The following is a 26,756-nucleotide window of genomic DNA, read 5'->3' on the forward strand; positions in this document are numbered from 1 at the left end:
GGTACCAAAACTCCTCATGCTGGGTCCTTTTCATCTGGAGATCCTGGCACTTCTAACTTTTGTAATTATTTTTGGGTGAATAGGATTTTTTTTTTCTCTCTTTCCCTATAGTATTGTTTTATGTTCTTTCCCTCTACCCCGTTCCTAGGGGGTGTGACTGTAGAGAATGTTGGATAGGGTCTTTTGGCTTTGTTTCTTCACCCAACTTCTGTTGGGTGGTTTTATATTGGGCTGTGCCGTTCAAGCTACAGGCCAGTAGATATCACTTCTGGGTAAAAGCCAGCTGTGGCCAATGTGGCTGGGTATATATATTTGATCCTTGTTTACTGTGAGATATTGCCTGAGGCAACGGACTGATTCCTGGAATACACAGTGGCCTGACCTCCCTGCTCAGCTATAGCGGGTGAGCCAAGATGGACAGAATCAGGCCAGGCAGGTCTGCCTAAAGGTTCCCTGAAGGGAGAATCCAGGGGGCAGCCACCAAGCACCAAGAAATGTGCGTAGGCCTGGAGCTGGGAAACCTCTTGAGCGGTAACTTCTCTGCACAGGGAGGGAGGGCAGCCTAAACTCTTAATCCAGGAGGGTGGATGTTCTATAAGCTTGGAGATCTGTCCAGTCATGGAGGGGAGAGGGCCTCATTTCACATGGTCTCTCCACAGAAATGGTTGACACTCAGGCTGTTGATATGGGTGAGTGAGCGCTCTAAATGCCTGGAGATCTGCCTCAGCATAAAACAGAGAGTGCTTTGCTGCACTGTGGTCTCTGCATAAGAAGGGTGGGACAGCTCAGGCTGTTAATCCAGGTGAGCATATGCTCTGAATGTCTGAAGATATTTCTGAGCATGGAGTAGAGAAGACCTCTCTGTATCTTGATCTCAGGGGAGCAGGCTGGGGCACCCAGCAATCACACACACACACACACACACACACACACGCACGCACGCACACACACACACAGGCAGAGTTGCCAGGTCACCAAGTGGGCCCTGGCTGCAAGTCTCCTCACCCAGGAGAAATCATGGTTGCAGTAGTTCTTCTCTTGCCCTAGACCTGTGGCAAGGGGAGGGCACAATTCCAGTGCCTACTCCTGGGGCATTTTCCACATTTGCTGCTCAATTCTGTCTCTGGAGGCTCCTACCAAACTCTAGAGCAAGCACTTCAATCCCTGGCCTGAGACTAAAATACCTGTGTGGTCACACTTGGGTTGCCAAAGAGTGACTGACTCTGTATGCTCCTGGATTAAAAACGGTATCCTGCTCTCAACCCCAGGTCAGGGAAAACGCTGCCACTTTTCCCAATGTCTTTCTCTCTCGGCTTCTCCAAGCCTCTCCCCAAGTTAGCTCCAAAGCTGGGAGAAACAAAGGGGTCTCCCTTGACCTGGACAAATCCCCAGTGGAAAGGTGAGTTGCAAAGGAAAACTCTCTGCCCCTCTCATGTATCGACACTTGACTCACTTTTGACAGTCATTCATTTAATTCATTTTTCTTCTTGAATTAAAGCTCACGGTGTTGATCTTTATGTACTATTTTGCTGTTTTTTCTGTGGCTGAGGCCATCTTGAAAACTTTCTTTTTTATATTGAATTATTCTAGCTAAAATAGATAATTCTGTGTTGAATAGGAGTCTCAAAATTGAGTATCTCTGTCTTGTTGCTTGATATTCAATGCCTTGAAAATAATTGTTTCATATTTAAAAATCTAGTTGTTTAGTTGGTAATATGGTTTGGCTCTGTGTCCCCACCCAAGTCTCATCTTGTAGCTCCCATCATTCCCACATGTTGTGGGAGGGACCTGGTGGGAGATGATCGAATCATGGGGGTGAGTCTTTCTTGTGCTGTTCTCGTGATAGTGAATGGGTCTCAGGAGATCTAATGGTTTTAAAAACAGGAGTTTCTCTGCACAAGCTCTCTTTTTGCCTGCTGCCATCCACGTAAGTATATTGACTTGCTCCTCCTTCCCTCCCTCCGTGATTGTGAGGTTTCCCCAGCCATATGGAACTGTAAGTCCAATTAAAACTCTTTCTTTTGTAAATTGCCTAGTCTTGGGTATGTCTTTATCAGCAGCATGAAAACAGACTAATACCATTGAATCAAGTAGAAAGGTAAATATGGTCCTTGTTAGTACATTTGACTAAAAGAGGAAATCTCAAACATAATTTTACCTGGAAATAATATTAGACAGAAATAGCAAAAATTTGTATTATTATTTAAATACACAAAACCAGTATAGGAATATTGTGCATAGTGGGCACTATTTCTACTTATTTTAGCCACCTAATAATATAATCTTAGTGACTGTTAGAGCCTTTATTCAAATGACAGTTCATCATAAATTTTTTGTGATGGGTATTTTGTCATACATTTTATTGAATGGTTTATCTACAGAAATATTTATGGAGGATACAGCATATATCTCACAAAAACATTTGAGCTAATCAAGTAATCTCTTACCCCTCCTTAAAATATTATAATATTTATATAATTTAATTAACTCAATTAGTATAAAGATGCCTTAAAGGGCCAATGATAGAATGACATTTCCAAAAGATTATGTAATCAAAAGTGAAGAATGCTGGATTCTTATTCATTGCTTGTGTTACCTCCTGTGTAGGCGATAATTACTGAATTTTCAGAAAAACTGTAAACTTCTTAGTTCAGGAACAGTGCCTCATCGTTGTATCACTTTTTCACCCGGTACAATGCCTTTCCAATTAGACTGTAAAATAATTATGTTTAACTCTCTAAAGCTCTGTCTCAATTCTCAATTAAATGGGGGGCTTAACTGAATGATTTCTTAAATGTGGTTGCAGCTCTGATATCCTCTTGTCATGCTTCTATAGATGTGAGGCTGTAAATACTCTGTTTTTCATCTGTGAAGAAATTCAGTCTCTTTCATTTTTCCATTAAATTTTGTCCAAGAAGTAAAATGTTCTTGTTTTGTTCTAAAGAAGGCAGAAGTCTGAAATGGTTGATTTCACTAGTGTCATTTGCCAAATACTTGTGACTATATTTCTTCTGTACAATACGAGACTGCACATTCTGGGCCCCTGGACTGCGTGACTAGTTCTGACCAATGAGCTGTAAGCAGATAACAATATGCCATTTTAGGGATATATCATCTAATTACTAGCTTAATACCCATCAGTATTCTCATTTATATCTACCACAATTATTGGCAGTGGTCAAGATGTTGGCTATTTCTGCTAACCGCAGTGAGCAGAGACCCTCCTTCCAACTAGTGTTGAACAGATAAAGGGAGCAAGAAAGAGAATAGTTATTATTTTAAGCCATTGAAATTTGGGGGTGGTTATTACCACCACATAACCTCCTGACTATTGTTATTATATAGGTAAATAAAAAACAAAACAAAACAAAAAATAAAGCCATACTTTGAATAAGCTAACAGAATGATCTAAAGATTGAAATATTTAAACATTCAAACATTTTATCCAAAAGCTGCAATCCCAGAGCTAGAATTTTGTAAATGTGAGTTTTAACACTCTTTCCAAAACAAAACACACAACAGTAGGCAGTGAGAAGTAATGTTTAAATGATGGTGAAGAATACATGACGATTTTAAGATCTCCAAATGAAAGTTCACCTAAATGTCCATAATATAAACATTGACATTGTTGCATACATACTAAAGTATCTCTTTTACACAAAAGTAAGTCATTGATAAGTCTGGTATTTATTCCAAGTATTTGTAATTAAAATTTATTTTTTGGCCTTTTTTATTGTTGAAAAAACACTTATTTTAATAAAATCAATGAAATAATAAAGATAAATTAATGTAACCATGAAAGGAATAAGTGTTAAGTATGCATTAAACAATACTATTGAACCATATTTTTAAAATCTTTCAGTTTAGCAAATGCCAATATAAAAAATCAGAAAATATTTATTCTGTTTTGGAAAAACAGAAGAATATGAGAAAATTTGCCACGGAGGTTTCATTACTGCTAGAAAGATCTAGCAGAGTGTTTACAAAATAATTTAGGTTTTTTTTTTTCAGATTTTTAAATGCCTTCACAACTTGTCATTTCTCTCAAGTAAATTTTTAAATAACTCAAACTATATCTTTTGTCTTCCTGGTGCTTTTAAAATTTGAAGGATTAGTTTTTATCCATCTATATAAACTGCAACTCAACAAAGAGATGTCCTTACCTCTGAGCCATTCCTAAACTGCAAGGTAATTTTATGCAAATGCTTATCTGAAAATAATACAGCAATATGAAATGTAATAATTAAACCCATATTCCTAGAAACCTGTTTCAACACGTTTTCATTTGTCCCTATTTTCTTCTTCTATTTGTGAATTTGCTACACATTTGTAACCATAAAAAAGGCATGTAAATTGTGTTTGATTTTATTTTTCTTATTTATTAAACTCAGTTCCATATTGGTACATCATCTTCATATTTGCAAATTTTATTCTCAACCTGACTTGACATTAAACCTAAAATATGCAGGCACAGAGCCTTAATAAAGCCCTGGATGTGCTTCACTATTTCTAGTAATACTGTGGGGCAGTCATCTGGATCACAACTTCTTGAATCCAATGCCTGAGGTTGGCAGTGATTCAGTTTTTCTTTGGAGCAGCTTAAGTGCTAGAATGGCCGAATATAATTCAATCAGATTAAGTGCTTTTACAAAGGAGCTGGCTTTCCTTCGAGTGAAAATCAGACCTGCACCCTCATTATTTTTTGCTAGAATTATTACAAGGGCTAATCTCTCTGCTTCTAGTCTTTGCCATCTGCAACACATTGTCTGCCCTGCTGCCAAAGGAATATGTAAACACGATCCAGTCTTCCTTGCGATTAACAATATTTGAAGTACTTCATGTTGACTGCAGGCTAACATCCAAATTCCTTAGAATCATTTTCAAGATTCTTCATGATCTGTTCTCAACATACAGACTCATTGGTAAAGACTTCCTTAATTCTATCAGACAAAGTTAGTCACACTTCCTTCAGGCTCTCAATGTCTATGTGCCATCTATTATGTCACTTGTCTTCTTTGAGTCTAATCATTTTCTATATCTGCTCACTGGTCTGTGAACCCTTAAGGGAAGAGACTGAAATGTATTCATCTTTGTATCCTAAATGTCTCTCACTGTCTCTTCTGCAGTTCCTGTCTTTTCTCGTTCCACATCTTCTTCCATAGAGGATTTGACAATGAAATAATACAATTTAAACAACAATGACCATAATAATGTCAGTATTTACTAAACTCTTGCTATTATTAGCTATGATGCTATATGAAGTACATTAGACCCAATTTAATTCTCATTAGCACATTATGAAGAGGTATTTATTTTTTGCTCCCACATTATCCTGTGTGAGAAAGTTAATCTTACAGAGGGTAAATAACTTGCCCATTGTCACACAGACAGTAAGTGGCAAAGTTATCTTTTGAACCTCGATAGTCTGATCATAAAGTGTGATGTGACTTTTCAATATTTGATAGATAATCATCAGGCATGAAATAGTAAGGAGTTTATAATGTAGTCTAATTGAAAAATAAGTTACAGATGTCAATGTAAAAAGGCAATGTTACTACTAATAATCAACTAATTAGGATGAGACCATTTTTATGTATCCACTGTAAAGTCTTCATAGTTGTATTTCACAGGCCTAGAGACATCTCTGAATAGAGCACCAGTAATAATTCAAAAGCTGAAAGAAGTGATGAAATGCATGTGTGATCACTCTTTTTTAAAAACTTATTTAAAATTATCTCCAAGTATAACAAACTGCAACTTTCCCAACTCAACAAAAATAAGAGTGTTGCCTATTTGAGCAGCACATTGATTAATGTGAATCTTGACCAGGGCATTGATTCAAGAGACTGTTCCCACCAAGTGAGGTATAACTTATTTGCCTATGTCTAAGTTTGGGTTCCTCTGGAAGCAGACCCTGAAACAAAAATTTGACTATAGTACTGTTTAGGAGGTAATCACAGAATGTAGAGTGGTACGGTGCAGGCAATGTGAAAAAGGAAGACAGAAAAGGGAAAGTAACCAGTAAAAGATGCATTATCAAACTGCCAATCACTGTGGGCAACTGAGGTATAATCCTGCTGGGAAAATATGGGAGAAAATATAGAACACACCTCAGGGTTATCCCACCATGTGACTATTTATTCTGTAACTTCCATTATTCGTTGGTTGATACTTGCTCTAGGGGAATTAATTTATCCCAGAACTTCTGATCTGCCTTTTGTGCAGAGATGAGACAAAGTACTCACTTTGCTATCTGCAGAGATGTATAATAGGACCCTCTTCGCTTATACGGGAATGGTGAGTGCTAAGGAGGCATTGATGCACCAGCATCATCTGCTAGAGCTCATCTCTCATGAGCCTCTTCCTCCAGCAAAATAGATTTTTACCTTAAGCTATGCACCCACATATATATAGATAGATAGACATCTAAATTGACAGATAGGTGTGTATATGATATATGAAAGCTGCATTCCAACTGGATGTCATTTTGACATCTCAACAATAGATGGTCAAAATTGAATTCATTATCATTGCTCTCAATCTTTGAAACCTTCAGTGCGTCCCTCACACAGGCTCCTCTGTCATTCTGTATTTTATCGGATCAGTTGCCCATGTCCACAATGTAAGACTCCTCTTTAATCACATCTCCTAGTTACCAAGTCGTGTGAATTCTCTTCCTACGTACACTTTGAACCTGTCCTCTGCAGGCCACCTTCAGTTCTCACTTGAATTTCTACATTTTCCAAATTGGCTTATGGGCCTCTCTCAAATAATCTTATAGCACTCTATTAAACTTCTACACTATCCATTTCATTTTAAAATTGTAACTATTTGTCTTTCTGTATCTCTCATTATAATATAAATGTCTTGAGGTTAAGAACTAGATTTTGTTCATTGTTTTATCTCAACTTTGGAGCCTGACCTATATCAAACGTTCAGTAAATTATTGTGACATGAATGAATGAATGAATGAATGAATGAATGAATGAATGAATGAATAGAATGGATCCTTTTATATTTTGTGTGTGGCAGTAATTTGATAGCAATTTGAGCTTAGGCAGATAAAAATTATCGAAAACATTTTGAAAGAGAAAGCCTTTGTCACACATGATTGGTCTTGCATTCTTTTTTGTCTACCCTTTCTCTGAATGGATTGTATATGACTCTGAAAAGTCATGAGCCTACTGACTTTTTTCTTTTTTCCTTTTTTTTTTTTTTTTTTTTGAGACAGTCTCACTCTGTCACCCAGGCTGGACTGTGCAGTGGTGCAATCTCATCTCACGGCAACCTTTGCCTACCGGGTTCAAGCAATTCTTTTGCCTCAGCCAGCCGAGTAGCTGGCATGACAGGTGTGTGCCACCATACCTGGCTAATATTTACTTTTGGTAGAGATGGGGTTTTGCTATGTTGCCCAGGCTGGTCCTGAGCTCCAGGACTCAAGTGATCCTCCTGCCTCGGCCTCCCAGAGTGCTGGGATTACATCCATGAGTCACTGTGCCTGGCCCTTGTTGGTGGTTTATACGCTATTACTCTGAATGCAAGTCCTCTTTAATTAATAGGCAAGTGCTATGTACAATAGCTTGCCCTGATGTTTAAAAAACAAATGGCTTCATTGGGAATATAACCCTCACTCTAAGAATGTTGTGAGGTGTGATGGTTCTCACAAGTAGGTGCAACATTATGAATATTGATATATCAAAGCACAATTAGTTGGGCTCTTTGGCTTTGTTCAGAAGAATAAATGGCTCCGCATAATTATGACCAGGTATGCTGAACTTCAGAAACACTGTTTTCCAGATCTGTGCATTATAAGCAAAAACATCTATCTTACTACACTCCCATGGAAATTACTGACAGATCTTTTTCATATTATATATATTTTTGACATTTAAGTTATCCTAAAATGAATTTCATCTTTTTACAGCATTTTTGTGCCCATATCATGTTATAATTTTGATGGGTTTTCAAACACTTTTCATTGTCTGAAAAATGTCAAAATTTACTTGTTTAATGAATATTGTTAAAAATAATAAATTATTAGGTTAAATAATGAATAAAGGACTACAATTTTTAAAATACCTCTTTTTCATCTTCTCAAATGGTTCCAACAATGAAAAAAAAATGAACTTGAGATTTCTTTTTAGAGTTTTCACTAGGAATGTGATAACATCTTGATTTGGATCTTAATTTAATCTTATTATGTGGTTGTGCTCAGTTAACAGTTATTTTACATTAAATTTTAATTTATTCTGTTTAGAAGCTATGGTTGTTTTTCCCTTCAGGCTTTAAATACTGTCCAGCCATTGAAACACTCCATGACTAAAACTGACTAATTAAACATGAATATTACAGAAGTTAAATTTTTAGATCTCTTCAGGAAATCCATCTAAATGTTAATTATGTGCTCCATGGAAACAGTTTTAAAGCATATTATCCATCCTTATTTCTATTATATAACAACAGGAAAAATGTACATCAACAAGAGCACAACATTTCAACAAACTGACGAATTTGAACCCCTGATACAAAGAAGATAAAACAATTGTTTCATTAAGAGTGAGTGTGAAAGGAGATCATTAATACATTCCATGAAGGAGCAGAATAACAATCATGCTGTACAAACTCTGGTTGGAAAGTATTAGACCAAGTCGTGTTTCCACAGTTGTCTGATATCATAATGAATAAACAACAGAATAAGATATACAAGAGTTTTGCATTTGATACACCATTTTTTTTTTCCCTCCTCTCCAGCTGTAAGCACAAGATGTATCTGGAAAGGCTGCCAAACACCAGCATCATTATCCCATTTCATAATGAAGGTTGGACTTCACTCCTGCGGACCATACACAGTATAATTAACCGAACCCCAGAGAGTCTGATAGCAGAAATCATTCTAGTAGATGACTTCAGTGAGAGAGGTAAGATACAGTTGATAACATTTTATCTGATTCTGCTACCATTCACATAATCATTAAGGACTTTTTAAAAAAGTTAATGGGAGCTTCTTTCTGATTCCATCTGAAAGGCGATTATGAAGTTTTATCTATGTTGTGATTTCGTAAAATATTGACCAAATGCAAAAGAAACTTAATGAGAAGCTATCGGTTTCATTTGGTAATCTATAAGAAATTTGCATTACAATCTCTGTTGCAAATTAGACAGGTGTTGGCAAAATGCCTCAAATTCTACTTTCAGCTTCAGGACCAACACTGCAAAATATATTATTGTAAGTACATGTGAATGGTAAAATATTTGAGTTAGAACTATAAAATCTGTTCCTGTTTCTGAAAAGTATCTACTCTATTATTTACCAGTATGACACATACTCCAGGCTGTGCTTGTGTTACTTCATAAATATTAGAAATTACAAGGGACACAGGTACATATTTTTACTTGGTAATTCTAGCTATTTTATCTATCTGAACAATAACAGAAGCAATCTAGTGTAACAGTATATTACAAAATTTAACATAAGTTTTAATACTTTTATAATTTTATATTTACCTTATAAAAATTTTATAATTTTGTAATTTACTTTCTATTGTATAAATATACTATAAAGTGCATTTTATAATTTACCTTATATTTTATTGCATGAAGGAGCTACACTTAACTGTATATCTGTTAGAAAGAATGACAGTAAAATATTTTGATTGAATATTATTCTTATGCCTCAAAAGAGAATACAGCTTGAGATCAAATGGGTTAATTAAATTTTGGAAGTTTTAATTCATGTTAATTTGAAGTTTTGGAAATGTTATTTGTCACAAAAACATCTTTTATTCATAGTATTCAAAAATGCTGCAAAAGACTGCTTGATTTGCTAATTGTGAAGTTTCTTTGACAGAGGTAGTCAGTTAAAATACTGGTCTTTATACACTCTTTTTAAATACTGATTCAGAGGTTGCCTAGTATCAGTAGATACTGGGACTTACGTGACAGAAATGAGGTTGTTTGACACTACACTATTAATATGGCGGAGGTTGCAGTGAGCTGAGATCCCACCACTGCACTCCAGCCCGGGTGACAGAGTGAGACTCCATCTCAATACTTAAACTATCAACCTGGTCATTTAGGTTTGATTTTAAAGAGGTTTTTGTCTCATGTTACACAGGTAGGCATGCATTTACTATTACCTAATAATAGTCACTGTCTAAAACTGAAATTTTCAGAGATTTGAAAAGCAATGTAAATGGTATATTCACTTTTTTATTCTAATCGAAGTTACTATTTCAAAGCAGTCATTATTATCTTAGGCTAAAGATTGGTGATTAATGTGTTAATAAAGCATTGATTTCAAAAAGTGAAAAAGGGGATAAAGATCTGAGGCTGCAGATTGCCAAGTGAATAGTCTTTGTGATTGACTTGTACTAGGAGAAATAGGCCAGTGTAACTTTTGATTATCTTGGTAAACTATTTATTATAGTAGAATTTTGACCTGGGGGGGTAATAGAGCGAGGAATACTTGGTAGTAGGAAATTATGGTGTGTAGAACATGTCTTGTTAAATATTTCTCAGAGATATTTTTCACTTGAAAGTCTTTGAAAAGGTTGAAAATCCTGGCACCTACATTTTCTTGGTTCCAAATCACTGTGACTTTTGGTACAGTAGCAGCTTTGGTGGACTATGTTTCTGTATGTCATGTTAGTTGGGAAGAAAGTAGACTGTCAATGTAATTAGTGAAGGGGGTAACAGAAAATGGTTAATTTAGGAACATTAATGGTGACTTCTGAATTTCCTAATGGGCATTTCTAAGGGGTAATTATTACTTTAATGCTTAGGTAAAACTTTCATTGAGATATTCTACTCTTATGAGCAATCAAGTTGAAAGTATAATTTTATAATCAAATGCAAAAGTCAATTTTGAAAGAAATAGGTGATAAAATGCTTCTATAATATTTTATAATACATCATAATTTTTAAATTACATAAAATAGGAAAGACTCTTTTTCCAAGTTTTTGCTTTGGATTATGAAAATCTCATCTGAGAGTATTGGTTGATGTATATTAGCACTTGAGTGGACTTAGAAGCATCACTCCTGCTTTCTGAATTATGAGAAATATAAAGAATTAATGTAATGAACACAGGTCAGAATCCCAACACCATTAACTGTATGACATCTGGTAAATTCAGTTTCTCTGAGTGTCTGTTTATCAAAATGAGAAAGAGAGTGACTCTTCACGGAGAGGTTATGATGCAGGGCCGCCGTGGATGTTTGAGTGAATCGCATGCTCATGGGAGAGTGATTGCTCTCAACTATTGATTTCTCCTCACCAAATACTCTCCTACTGGTGTAGTATAAATAGTATATACTTTTTGGAGAAGAGATTCTCTTAACTTAATCAAATATGATCCATAATAATCTATCTCTATCTACCCATTTTTTGATGTATTTATCTATCTCCAGAATCAACAGAAGAATTCATTTAGCAGCCATTTAAAGAGTAATCATAGTAATTTATATTTGGAGAAATTAGGACTGCTTTAACATGTAAAACATCTCCAATATGGCCAATAAGCTACTACAAGCATTGAAGTAAAATAAAATTCTGAGAATTCAATCAATAATGAGATGATGTTATTTATCTAAATTAAATGCATGGCCTTAGAAGAGTGTTTAGCAGAATCCTTTTCAAGATTGTTTTTACTACTACAAGAAAAGAAAGATACCCCAAGGCATCACTTGTTTACAGGGCCTCTAAGAGAGGAAAACTTTTTCTACTCCTTTTTATCTGATACATCTGTAGCTGTGCTGTCAAAAGCTATAATTAACTTATACTTTTCTTAGAAAATTCCCCAAAACTATAACCCTATAGTGTATAGCGTTATTTTCACCCACTCTTTAAAAATCAGATTAAGTAGGATAGAAGAATTTTAAAATACAGGAAGATATAGGAATTCTGTTGGATTCCTTAAGGAAGTTAATTTTTTTTTTTGTTTTACACTTTAAATTTATTTTTAGAAATGCATCCCAATTTCATTTCTGTTCAGTATTTGCCACCTTTGCACTATTAACTTTTTCAGACACTCTACAAGATCCTTGGCCAAAAGCACTAAACTTTAACAGGACTTAATCAAATATTACTGCTTATATTTTACATCTTCCAGATCAATAGAATAGCTATACATGACCAAAAATATAGGAAAGCCAATATTTTAGACATGTCATTAGCATGAGTCACTTGCTAATTACTTGGAATTCATATTTACAACAAATATAAGTATATAGTAATTGTTAAATTCTATAATAGTGGTGTTCATATCAATAAAGTAAAATACCAAATTATTAGACAATTACAGAATAATTCTAAACTATTACCAAGTGATTTAAAAATCTGCTTAAATAAGATTGACCTAGTTCTCAAAATGCTTTAAAAAAAAGTGAATATTCTGTCTTGCAGTTCTCAGTTTAGACATTTTTCCTAAAGCAAGCTTGGTAACAGAATGTCATTTTAGCCTCAGAACATAAGTCCACCATCTATAAAAACATGAAGGTGAAGGCCTGCAGGTAAGTTTTCAACAACCACCGCTGTGTTTTGCTATCTGAAGCTTACCAAAATTAGTGAGTGTGGCTATTTTTTTTTTTTTTTCCAGTAAGCTCTGAGAAATACATTTAACAACTTAACTTGAGGCCTATAACAAGGCTTCATGGTGACTTTAAAGCAGGACTAATCCTGGGCTTATCTCCAAATTCCAGGCAACCTTAACAGCATCCACATGGAAAATGTTGAAATGTGTGAAATAAGCTGGGGCTTAACCTCAGAGATAGGGTATATTGGACCTGACAATTCTTTGAACTTTGCATGCTTAGATGAATGCAAGTCTAAATTGAGGATAGTTGCAGGAGAGTTGCTGACACACTTACCTTAATGCAAGTATGGAGGCACTACTGTATACCCAAGTACACACACACAAACACAGGCACACATGCGCACACTCACTCATTTCTGCTCCTGCTTGTTTCAAACTTCCTGGACAGAAGGGGTAAGTAGTTGAATATTTGAGTTTCAGAAAGATCTGTTATTCTCCATGTACTCACTAGAGAGAAAAACAGACTTGTAACTATCCGCCCAATGCCAACAGCTTTCAAGAAATCCAACTTACTTTTCCTTAGACAGTCCAGATTCTTACTCTCCAAAGTGTGGTGCATGGACCAGCAGCAGCAGCATGAAGCTTGCTAGAAATGCAGACTCTCAGGCCTCACCAGATGAATCAGAATCTGCATTTCAACAATATCTATATGTACTTTCTATAGGAATTAAAGTTTCAAAATCACTGTCATGCATTTTTAAATTAGGGTTGAATGGCCAGATACAGTGGCTCACACTTGTAATCCCAGCACTTTGGGAGGCTGAGACAGGATGATCACTTGAACCTGGGAGGTGGAGGTTGCAGTGAGCCGAGATCATGCCACTGCACTCCAGCCTAGGTGTCACAGCAAAACTCTGTCTCAAAAAGATAAATTAAAATTAAGTAAAATTGGAGTTGAAGCTTCCGTGAATAATATGGGTGCAATAAGTAACTTCAAAAATCTCCTATTTCTTACATGTTATTACAAAATAAATTTTGCTGTTTGTTTATATTGTTTAGTGTGCAATTAATATTGGATTTATAAGTTAATAAAGGTATTAACACAGTATTTTATGTAACATTAATTGTTATATTTCCTTGCTAGATATTGCCAATTTCCAAAATTTGTAGACATTTGCCTTGCTTTCTTGTGAACTCATTTTAGAGCATTTGATGTTTAATTCCAATTTACTGTCATACCTCATCCGCTTGCCAATTTTCCCTTTTTGTTAAACAAATAAGGTCTCTCAAAACTTTGTAAATCTATTTTGCTTAGGAATCAGTCAAGAACTTTTATGCCAAGGAAAAAATATCATATATATGCGTATATATGATATGTATGAATACCTACATATATATGGAAATAGCGAAGCAATTCCTATAATGATCTACATTACCATTAAAAATCCTAGACTCTTCACATGGCTGAAAGTGTTTTTAAATCTTTAAAACAGCAAGGATATTTTTAATGATTTCACAAATGATGATGTCAAGTCTTGAATTCAATTTCTGTTCTACACAAATAGTTTCCAAGTATGCATTAAGGAAAGTTTCCATAAGCAGACAAATCAGTCAGCACAAGTTTTACAACTATTTGAAGTTGGAAGATATCATCAGTGTGAAAAAGGTTGTAAAGCCGATGAAGAATGGTAGTGCATTTTATTTTATATTATACAATACTAACACTAAAGTGCATTTAAAGATTCTGAGACGACAGTCGACAAAAATGTTTTAATGCTGGTATTCCATCAGGTACTTCACTAGATTATAAGACAAGCAATTTTTATGTCTGAGATTTATTGAGAGCTAGTCACTCTAAATAAATCTTGGAGTTATTTAGATTTAATATTCACATTTAAAATGGCAAGGATAATTGTGTTTAAAAAAATCAAACTACAATATCAAACCACATACTGTTTAGTAGCAGGAACTAAGCAAATGTTAAAAAAATACAACAGTATATTTAGAAATTCAGCATTGTATGCTGAAGAATGGAAAGGAGCTATTCTGCTTTCTGATATTTGTATATCATGTTGCGTAAAGTTTAAATGTGCAGATTGTCTTAATGGCTCTGTTCACAAATTACTTTAACATTGGTGAATGTAAGGGAATCTGGGACATTAAGTGACATTGCTTTCTGTGGTCAGATGTATGAATATACCACAGTAATGTGCAGTCAATGTCAGGAAAATTATCCTACAATATAAAGGGGTAAAAGTTTGAGAAGTTACATAATCAAAAAATCAACTCATAAAAAGTCTTTGTGCATTTGTAAAAGATGGATATTGCCCATTGGTAGCAGAATATGCTTTCAATAGAATCTGTCTCAGAAGAAAAGCACTTTTGAGATTTCTCTCCCTCTTACTTGTAAATTAAAAATTCAATCTCACAGGATGTAAATATCTTCAGAAACAACAGAATTTATCTGACAAAATAATGATAGTTATATATCCTTGTTGAGTCTCACCTTTGCCTTCATGTGTACAGTAGCTTTTTATTGTCTCCTTTTTCTCTTGAAATGTGAATGTTAATAATCTCTCAAGTTTTCAGGAACGCTACACACATTCACAAGCCTCGTGCTTACTACTACAATGCTTGATCCATTCTAGTAGAAATCTGTTTAAAGCAGGTGCTCATTTTGTAAATTAAGGTAAAGGATTCTGATATACTATAGAAAAATATATATATATTTTCTTAATAAATTGCATTATGGATTAGCTTTTATAATGAGGGCATTGGTAGTCAAAACATTTCAAAAAGTTATTATGGAGATATCTTTTGTCTCCTAAAGAAAATAATAATATATCGCAGTTAAAATTATTTTCAGTTTATTTTAGGATTCACATTTAATTTACAATGATATATTTGCTGAACCATGCAAACAGACATTTTTTGTGTAGCTAGCTTTAACAAAAAAGAGCTGTGAGAAATGTTCTAATGTTAGTTGTTTGAGAGAATGGCATTACAATGAAATACATGCAGGCTAATTTGAACACACATATAAGAATTTTGGAAAATATGTGATAGAATGAAGTGATGGAATGGAAAGGCACAACCTAAGTTTCAATGTCTACCCTGTGTTAGGTTGTATCTTAGTTATCACATGTAGTATTACAGCAACTTCCACAGTAGAAAAAAAAATCTTACGCTTGCTTTCTTTTATTTTATTGTAAAAGGTATTATGTGTACTAAATGAATGAAATAAGCAAAACATACTATTACTCAATTGTCTTTAAAATGTCTATATTGAAAAGTTTTCTCACTTAGTCAATTTGGGGCTTATAAATATTTACATGTGTCCTATGAGTAGCTTTTACATTTTTTAAGCATTTCATTTTGAAGAGATGATTAATCTCATTTAGTTGTCATTTTTCTAACTCACATTTCACTCTTTTGCAGTTTTGCTCTCTTGTCAAATATTAGTTTGTAGTATATGAAATTCCATTTTTTTTGTAGGACATTAATGGTTGACTTTGACAGTTTCATATATTTCAATCTTTATGACCAAGCATCTTAAAATCTATTTACCTCTGGATGAAAAGTCTATCCTGGGATCATGTTTTAAACTAATACTTTTAAAAGTAGAGAAAAGCATCAGGTGTTGGATAGGCTGCTCTGACTTTCCAACTGCTTTTTCTGTAGGAAAATTCCACATGGCTGAATTAATATGGGTTTGGCATAGAAGGAGACACTGCCTTTAGAAGCAAAACTGTTACAGCTCACCAGCGTCACAAAGGCATGACTTCTTCAAGAAAAATAAATTGTGCAATTCATTTTATGGCAGATTAAATCCCATTTATTTTTCTTTCAGACAGCTGTTTTGAATAGAATGTCACTAGTGTGAAACCATTTTATGGATGTTGGGCTTCAGATCTTGGGCAGGCATAACTTTCTTTGATGAAATAAAAGGTTATGTTTTATGACTATTCCTCTTGTCAGCAAACCTCAGCTTGTAAGCTTTAATAATACGGTGTTCAGTATTTCAAGCAGCTCTTTTGGATGTCTAAATATCCATCTGCTCTTAATTTTTTAAAAAATCATTGCATCTACACAATGGAAAAAAGAAAACCTCACAAACATTTTCTCTTTTATCCTGAATTATAACACTTACTCGATAAAATAAAACTATCAATCTCTTAGCATTCAAGATTTTTCATAAGCTGACAAATTTTGAACATCAAATTCATCCATGTTTATGAAATGTGTTTTAGCAAAATTCTCCCCTAATAAGAATTAAATGTTTTATGACAACTGAGGAACACATTCATATTAGAATAATAGGATCTTTGAGATGAGGGATTTGTAGGTGACATGGTGCATTTGTAATATTTATAGATGAGTAGACAGAGACTTATAAAGATTAAGTCCTAAGTCACAGAGTGGGTCGATTCTATATGCTTAGATAAATGCTGGTTTAATTTCAAATGTACAGTTTTCATGCTTAGGTATCCAAGCTTCCTTTCTTTGTAGTTTTCTCAGATGTTTTATTCTGAGAAACTGAAACAATTCTAATAACTATCATTAATTTTTAAAAACTGCACTGCAATTACATAGACATTCTAGATAATTGAATCTAATTTATTACCCATTTTGCCTTAGGATCACAACAATAACAGAAACCATCATTTCAGTATGTGTATACCCAAGTAGTGAAACGGAGGATTCATGAGAATCATTAATGACTCGAGCGCACCAATTCCAGTCTCCATAATGGCCTTCCAGGACTTCTGGTGGCCAATCAGCACCTTCCTCCTGGAGAAAACAGTGATTCTAATGTTTGGAAAGGGTCTCAAAGTAGTAAAATAGGTCATAAAACAGAGTTAAATATGTTTTATGTAGCTTCATAGACTGATGTAAGGTAGAATTTGTTGAGGTACTTAAATGGATTTTGGGCTGGCCCTTTGTAGGATATCTGATTCTGGCTTTATCCTGGAAGAAGAGTTAGGCAGCCTAGCAAGGCTGCTTTGCTTTACCCAAACAAAGGCACATTTGACATTTCCCAGGGCCATGCTGGTGCCAACGTCTCCAGAAGATGAAGGTCATTCTAGAACAGAGAGAGGCTGGATTAAGGGTAGAGGAGGCATGGGGAGTTACTGGGCAAATGTCTAGCATTGGATTAGAGACTAATTAAATACACATCCTTTATTTCCTCATTTTTTTCTGCCTGGGCTCTCAAAACGTAGATCAAGAAGACTGTATGGAATATATATATACACACACACACACACACATATGTGTATATATATACACACACACATATATGTGTATATATACATACACATATATATGTGGAATTCATATATATATACACACACACATATATGTGGAATTCATATACACACACACATATATGTGGAATTCATATATATATACACACACACACACAAACACACACACATATATATATTCTGCTTTGTAAACTAGTGGCTATCTCACAACACAAAAAACCCTGACTGCAATATTGTAGCTCTGTAAAGAATTGCTTAATGCTAGCAACTGTGAGGCTACTGGAGCAATGATGAAAGAAAATTTAATTTTATATCCTGAATAAACCCTAGCTCTATCACTTGACAGTTTTGACTTTTACATATTATACTTCTGCATAATTATTAAGGCCATATCCAACTTAATGGAGACACATTTTCAGTTTGAAATAAAATTTAAGCATTCAGTTTTGATTGGGTACATGTTTTCCTCTGGTTTTGCCAAGTTGAAACTCTACTTCTTAGAAAATAAACGAAAGTCTCTATGAAGAAAAGATTTTCCTTTTATTCGTCCATGAATCTATTTATTTATTTCACAATACTGAGTATTATAAAACCATAGACTCATGAGATAAGTAGAAATATAGTGAGTGGTTAAGAGCCTAAGAATTAGAGACAGAGAATCTTGAATTCAAGTTCCAGCTCTGCCACTTACAGCCCTTGAGACCTTGCAAAGAATTGGATATGAAGCTGGATTACAGAAACAAGATATGATTTCACTATTTAAAATAAAAACTTTCAAGAAAAGGTATCACCAAACTGGAAAGGGTAGGAAAAATAAGTCCCCCAATACAGAGAGAAGACAGCAAGTTACTCATGACTGCTTTGCGTAAGTTCATGCTTGAAGGGCTAAACCAAGTTGGTCCAACCCATGGCCTACAGACCACATGCAGCCCAGGTTGGCTTTGAATGTGACCCAACACAAATTCGTAGAGTTTCTTAAAACATTATGAGATTTTTTTTTTTGTAATTTTTGTTTTGTATTGTTTTTAGCTCATCAGCTATTATTAGTGTTAGTGTATTTTATGTGTGGCCTAAGATAATTTTTCTTACAGTGTGGTCCAAAGAAGCCAAAAGATTGGATGCTCCTTGCCTGAACCATTGCATCATACTCAGAGAAAACGCAAAATTTACCTTTTAACCATGAATAATAATATTTATGTAATTGTAATGAAGGAAATAACTGCCCAAGACTGCCATCAGAAGAATAATTTCTATACATAGAAAAGGCAAATTTTAGGTTTCAAACTTCAGTGTGCTTGTTTTTGACCTTTGGAAAAAATTCTAAAATAATGATGGCATGATGGTTACTAAGAAGTCAAATAAAAAAAAAAAAAAAAAAAAAAAAACAGAGGCTGGTGAGGTTCAGAGAAAAGAGAACACTTATACACTATCGGTATGGGATGTAAATCAGTTCAACTATTGTGGAAAGCAGTATGGCAATTTCCCAAAGACCTAGAAACAGAACTATTTCTGTTGTTTTGTTACATTCCCAAAAACCTAGAAATAGAACTATCTGACTCAGCAATTCCATTACTGAGTATGTACCCAAAGGAAAATGAATCATTCTACCATGAAGACACGTGCACACAAATGTTCATTGCAGCACTATTCACAGTAACAAAAATATGGAATCAACCTAAATGTCCATCAATGGCAGATTGGATAAAGCAAATGAGGTACATATACACCATGGAATACTATGCATCCATAAAAAAAATGAGATCATATCCTTTGCTGGAACATAGATGGAGCTGGAGGTCGTTATCCTTGGCAAGCTAACCTAGGAATAGAAAACCAAATATCACATGTTCACACTTATAAGTGGGAACTTAATGATAAGAACACATTGGGACCTACTTGAGGGTGAAGGGTGGGAGGAGGGACAGGATAAGAAAAAATAACTATTGAGTTCTAAGCTTAGTACCTGGATGATGAAATAATCTCTACAACAAACCCCTGTGACATGAGTTTACTTATATAACCACCTGCACATGTACCCGTGAACCTAAAATAAGAGTTAAAATGCCATCAGTGTTTTTTTTTTAATAATCAGAGAAGTAAGTACTATGAATCAGACTTGATTTGTTAAGTTTTAACCAAACATTACCTCTACTGGAGGTATGAATTTCAAGCTCAGATTCCCTTAAAACTGGGACTTTCCTCACCACCAGGAGTGATCTTAATCTAGTATCCCATCAAACTGCCCCATAACATCTGGGGTTACCCCATATTGAACACAGGCACCAATCAGCCTATCCATCCACCCACTGACCAAACCACTTCATTCCACTTCTCTGTGAAAGGTGAGACATGCATGATGGGTAGTGGTACGTCTACTATAACAGAATCCAGGCTGAATCCAAAAGATGCCCTGACATATGACTCTCAGCCCCATGGTAAACTGCCAGGAGTCCCTGAACATATTGTTTTTGCTAAATGTACACTGATGTGTTTTCCCTTACTCCAGATCCCTTACACATCAGTATAAAATCCAGAAGAGGCCCTAATGGCATGACTGCCCTGCTGACTTACTTAAGACCATAGGTGACATGGTTATCTAATAAAACTGCATGGGTTTCTTATTGCAAAAATGATCTAGGAATCAAAAGAAGTCACATTGAGAAGTCACATTGAGCAGCAAAGACTCAGGGATGTATAATTCCAAGATCCACATCTACATTTAAATACCTGCAGCTTCTAAGTAGCAGGCAATAAGCCCCAATGGAGATACTGAAAGCTATAAGATCGTAAATGATGTATACATTCTTGTGTGTATACTTTCTTCTTTTGAGAATGCTTTATCACAGCTGGCCTACAGTACCATTAAATAAGATTCACTTAATAATTATTACCTTGATTTTAGTCATATTGTACCTAGAAAAGTATATTTTCATCTAAAATGGCATGACACATTTCAAAAGTGTCCCATAATTCTGTATTTATATAAAAAAGTTTAAAATTTCTAGGGTACAGATAAATTCTTCTTCCTAAATGGACAGTATTATTGCTGAGTTGTATGAAAGCAACTTAGTAGTGACCATGGAACTGATGATTGACTTCTAAATTCGAATCAACACACATAGGGGAATCATGTGGTACCCTCTATGTAGGACAGGAAAAGAGGGAAATAGTGAGAGAGGAAGATTACTTCTACGCAGTCAATGTTGCACTTGACTGAATAACCTACACCACAACTGTTTGTGATAGTACTGCTCTTGTTAGAAATGTAAGGTATTATTAGTAGGTAGAAGCTGAAAGAGAATAGAAATGGCTACTTTCGATTAAAATGCAAATCCATTATGTTTTCATTATATCAGACTTTCATCCAAAAGGTAGGATGTCTGTGTGAAATATTGCAACTCAAGTCCAGGTTTCACGGCCAGAAGCAATTGCTTTCAAGTCCTGTATAGAAGTTTGCATTCAGCTTCTTCAACTTGCTCCCTAATTGGCTTCCTCTATCTCTCCCTGTAATTGAAAAGTGTAAAGGAAACAACATACTCCCTCAGTTTAATATGTTAACACCTGATGATTAAGAATTGTGTGAAAAAGAGTACAGCAAATGAATGAATGATGATAAACATGTTTCAACCTTTAGGAAAGTTCAGCACTCAATATATCTAAAATTGGTTTTTGCCAGTTTCAGAATTCAGAAAGGTAATCTATTTTGTTGGTTTTAGTGAAAACTCAATTTATCGTATACAATAGTAAGTATTGTATGGTAAACTCACAGTCCTTACCAGTGTGGATCAAGAGTGTTTCTGATTATTATTTAGTACTGTGAAGGTCCTTTTCTCCCGAGAGAAATAACAAGGCATCATTAGTAGCAGATATAGAAAATCTTACTTTCAAATTCTTTAATCCACTTTTCATTTTTGGGTCAGCGAAGTGCTACAAGGGAGCTGAAGGCCAATGTACATAGCAAAACAAAAACAAAACAAAACAAAACAAAACAACAACAAATGCCACGGTATTTCACATTAATGCTGAGCCTCTTACATTCTAAGGTTTGAAAAAGCTTACGGTTTCTGGATCTGTACTTAGCCTAAAGATTGAACGCAAGATAATAAGCTTTTTCCAAGACAGTGTATGATGTATAATATCAGCATATTCTATTCATTTTCAATGTCTGCAAATGGGGTTAACCCCTTTTTTTTTGTTAGTGAGTCAAAAGGGGCAAAATTAGGCATATTGGTTGAGGAAGGGGCCCTGGATGATGGTTCCAATCAAATAACCAATGACACAATTTACAGGACTCCCTTTTCTCGTTGTCAATGAGTGGTGGTGGTTAAATAGGTTATTGGGCATCACTCTACCTTTGCATTTTGGCTTTGCCTTTACTAGCTGTGTGATCATGAACAAGTTATTTATCATACTTGTCATGTACTCTTGGGAAATTGAGTTTCTCTGTGTAAAGCTATTAGATGTCAGTTTGGTACAAAGTAAGCACTCAATAAATTTTGGCCATTATTATTCTGGCTATAAAATTCTAGAAATGAACTAGATGAGAGTTAGTAACATCTTCAACAACTTTGAGTATAAAATTCAGACTTAGAGTTCATAGATTATAAAACGACTTTAAAAATAATCATTTCTTTCCTTCAACCCTACTGCTTATGAATAGGTGCAACACATTGGTGAGAACCTCCTTTTAAACCTTTACAAAGAGCAGAGGCACAATCTTCAGAGGTCTCTCTCTGGTGTCCCTGTGAATTTATAAAGTTAATTCTGAAGTTGCGCAACTAACATTTCAAAGAATGGCTCAATTACAGAACCCAACGAACTCTTTATATGAGGATTTCATGATTAATTTGATAATTTAAGTAATTTATAAATGTATTTGTTCACATTAATTAAGTGTTATTAAACAAACTTAATTAATTTATTTAATGTAATAATTTACTATTGGACCTTCTCTACTACATTTGGCATTGCTCGCATTCTTCTTATCAGCGACATGCTTTTCTCATCTTTTCCTCCATGGGCTTTTCCTTGGACTTCTCTTCTGCTATATTTTTCTTAAATATTGATGATCCTCAGGGTTCCACTCATTACCCACAACTCATAATTGTGCACACTCTACCTGGGTGATCAGTTTCTTCATTCTGTACAATTAAACTCTTCTCAGGCCTCTGACCTGAACATCCAACAAACTACTGGACATCTGGAGTGAGAAGACATACTGATATTTCAAACTCAATGTGTCCACATCTTCTAATTTTAAATTTGAAAAGTTCACTTCCCCTCTTGACATTATCATCCATTGAAACTAGACACCTATAATTGCTCTTATGATTCCTCTTTCTTCCTCACACCCCACATCCAGTCAATGAACAAATCTTGCCAAATTTACCTCCAGAGTACTTTGTGGAATCATTATTTTCCTTCTCATTCCATTTGGCTGAGGCTTTAATTCATTTGCTTAAATTCCTGAAAGGTCCTTATAGCTTGTTGTTCTGTTCTGTTCTTGTTGTCTAATCAAATCCATTACCAAAATAATATTTATAACAATCAAAACTGGCAGTCTTCCCTTTCTATTTATAACTTTTTCTTATGCACAACATGTCAAAGTCCAGCCTCCCTGAAGAGGCCCTTGATGAGTTCTCTAGTTCATCTTTATCTATAGTCCATATGGCAAGTTTTGTCATGATAAAACCAAGATGCCAAATTTTCCTTCACATGGCATATATTTATCACCCCTATGTTTTATTAAATAATGTTTTCACTATCTGAAATGTATCTTTTTTTTTTTTTTTTTTTTTGAGACGGAGTCTCGCTCTGTCGCCCCGGCTGGAGTGCAGTGGCCGGATCTCAGCTCACTGCAAGCTCCTCCTCCTGGGTTTACGCCATTCTCCTGCCTCAGCCTCCCGAGTAGCTGGGACTACAGGCGCCCGCCACCTCACCCGGCTAGTTTTTTTGTATTTTTTTTTAGTAGAGACGGGGTTTCACAGTGTTAGCCAGGATGGTCTCGATCTCCTGACCTCGTGATCCGCCCGTCTCGGCCTCCCAAAGTGCTGGGATTACAGGCTTGAGCCACCGCGCCCGGCCCTGAAATGTATCTCTGTAACAGTTCCCTTCTTTCTGTGTTTTTTCTTCTAACTGGTTGCTAAGGCTCAAAGAGAGTAACATCTTCAGCCCACCTTCCCTGAAACCCTGCTACCTGCCACATCAGGCTACGCCATTTACTGTGTGGCCTTGAACAAATTACTTAAAAAAACAAACAAACAACAAAAAAACACTCCATTACTCAGTTTCTCTGATAGTAAAATGAGAATAATAATAATAGTCTCACAGAGTGGTTGTGGGTATTAAGAGAATGCATAAAAAATGCTTACACAGTCACTTGCATTCCAAAGCCCATAACAATTGTTGGTTTCTACCTTTGGAATCATTCTTCGTTACTACTCTAGTACCCTGAATCAATACCACCGCAATTTTCATTTGACTTGACTATGAGTTTATATCTATCTTTACTACCAATTAACTCTTTGAAGAAGGGAAGTGCCTGGGTCATAGTCAGAAAATTATTATAAGTTGAACTAATGTACATATTCACAAATTTGCTCATCCCTGGAAATAGAAATCGTTCACATCTTCAAAACTAAGTGTATAAAAATAAATTCTAGTCATTAGGATAATTTATTTCTTTGGTTCCTTTAATTAATTAAAGTGGTTGAGAGATTCTACAAATAGAAAATTTTACCACTGCACACTAATGATGTATGTCAGAAATAATGAAGCTCACAGAAACAAACTATACTTCTTTGCAATAATTATTTCCAAATGTTACCAGCCCATGTTCTGTTATGTTATTCCTACTTGAGAGAGTTTTTAAGTAATTTAAGGTGTGGTATTAATTATTTTAAACATGTTATTTGATTTTTCTGAGAAAAAAATTCAATAAAGCAGACAATGACATATTTAATAAAATTAGGACTGGGCATAGTGGCTCATGCCTGTAATTTCAGCCCTCTGTGGGTGGCCAAGGCAGGAGGATCCTTTGAGGCCAGAAGTTGGAGTCTAGCTTGGGTAAAACAGTAGGAGTTTCTCTCAACAAAAACTTAAAAAGTTAGCCCATTCTGGTGGCACACTTGTAGTCCTAGTTACTCTGGAGGCTATGGGAGGATGACTTGAGCTTAGAATTTTGAGGTTACAGTGAGCTGTGATTGTATCACTGCACTTCAGCCTGGGCCACAGAGTAAGACCCTGTCTCTAAAACAAACAAATAAACAAAAACAAAATTAGCAGCAGAACTTATCTAGCATCCATGTCAGGGGAGTCTTTTATTAAATGCAATAGGTATTCTATTTATTTAAATTGAAAAACCCTTTGATCACTAGGAATTTTGAATTCCAAAAGCATGAACCTACTAACATTTGAAAAAAGATAACGTTTCTTCCCTTAACACTGAGTGTCGGTAGCAGAATGGCATGGGTTGGGAAGATAAATATTTATTGAACTATTTGATCCATTGTAATTTACAAAAGATTCAGAACTTTAATCAAAGAGTGTGTAGAGGAATCTGTTTTCTATCCCTATCTATCCCTAATCCCTATCTATCCCTAATCAAAGTGGACCCAAAAAGATACAATAAGAATGCTCAACTAATGGACAGAGTAAGACAGACTTGCTAGATAGATGAATTGATGGATAGATAGATGCATAGCACAAAAAGAATCATAGAGAATTTTTTTCTCCTAAAGCAATTTTTATTCAAGTTAAAACTGCAAATGTATGGCCTGTGTCCCCATGTAAGACTATAAGTTCCATAAAGGCAGACATAGGTGCTTGTTTTTGTCACTGCTATTTCCCCAATGCCTAGAATATACAATAATAGGATGTTAAGAGTTCAAGAAAGAGGAAAAACATGCAAAGTAACTCAACAGTCAAAGACAGGTTTATTTGGGAGAAAAAACCTGAGAGGGGCTTCTGGCCAATGTCAGTCAGGAGCACGCTCCGTTAAAGACTAAGAGTATTAGGCCGGGCACGGTGGCTCACGCCTGTAATGCCAGCACTTTGGGAGGCCGAGGCAGGCGGATCATGAGGTCAGGAGATCGAGACCATCCTGGCTAACACGGTGAAACCCTGTCTCTATAAAAATACAAAAAATTAGCTGGGCATGGTGGCAGGCGCCTATAGTCCCAACTACTCGGGAGGCTGAGGCAGGAGAATGGCATGAACTCGGGAGGCGGAGCTTGCAGTGAACTGAGATCACGCCACTGTACTTCAGCCTGGAGGACAGAGCGAGACTGCATCCCCCCCAAAAAAGACTAAGAGTATTTAAGTATTTAAGGGTTTAGGGCAAGAGCTTATTACAGGCTTGCAATTTTTCTGTGTGGAGGAGAAGTTTATTGTGGGGTTGGAATGTCTGTGGTCGGGGGGAGGTTATCTTGGGGCTAACCTCTCCCTGGTCAGAGGGGAGGTTATCTCGGGACTGGCATCTCTGGTTGGGGAAGGGTTTATCTTAAGATTGGAGTGTTTCTGGTTGGAGATGTCACTTGTGGTTCACAGTCATGCTGACATTAGCCATTAGGCTGATGCCCTTTTGGTTGGATTAGGCAGTTTTTTTGATCAAGGGGAACTTTAAAATCATGGTTCTTGTCCAAGATAGCGATGCTTCTGCTCTGTCAGGATGCTTAATTAATAATTAATATTTGCTAAATAAATTAATGAATCATAGATGAAAATAAACTTTCCTTCCATTTCTGAAATCAGAGACCATACTCAGCACTCATGACTCCCTGGGACCTCAGCTTCAGTCCTGGCTTTGCTTATCTTCAGAGCCCTTCTTATAAAGTTGTGAGTTTATCTCCAAACCTAATATGGGAAATCTAAAAAAAAAGAAAAAAATCAAAATGTATGTAGTGTGAGCCTCCAAGATTTAACTTTTACGTAAGGACAAAAGGTCCTAGAGTTCTGTT

At 35.5% G+C, this 26,756-nt stretch overlaps 1 protein-coding gene across 2 annotated transcripts in view; it reads left to right on the forward strand.

Annotated features, from left to right (window-relative positions):
* The window catches only part of GALNTL6 (polypeptide N-acetylgalactosaminyltransferase like 6), a 1,271,092-nt gene that overhangs the window by 553,247 nt on the left and 691,089 nt on the right, over positions 1–26,756 (forward strand). For both annotated transcript variants that reach the window (XM_010363999.2, XM_010364000.1), the window contains one exon: positions 8,752–8,918. In XM_010363999.2, the coding sequence (XP_010362301.1) occupies positions 8,752–8,918 (167 nt within the window). The remainder of the gene's footprint in view (positions 1–8,751; positions 8,919–26,756) is intronic.

This window comes from Rhinopithecus roxellana, chromosome 2, assembly GCF_007565055.1.
Source record: "Rhinopithecus roxellana isolate Shanxi Qingling chromosome 2, ASM756505v1, whole genome shotgun sequence".
Lineage (NCBI taxonomy): Eukaryota > Metazoa > Chordata > Mammalia > Primates > Cercopithecidae > Rhinopithecus > Rhinopithecus roxellana.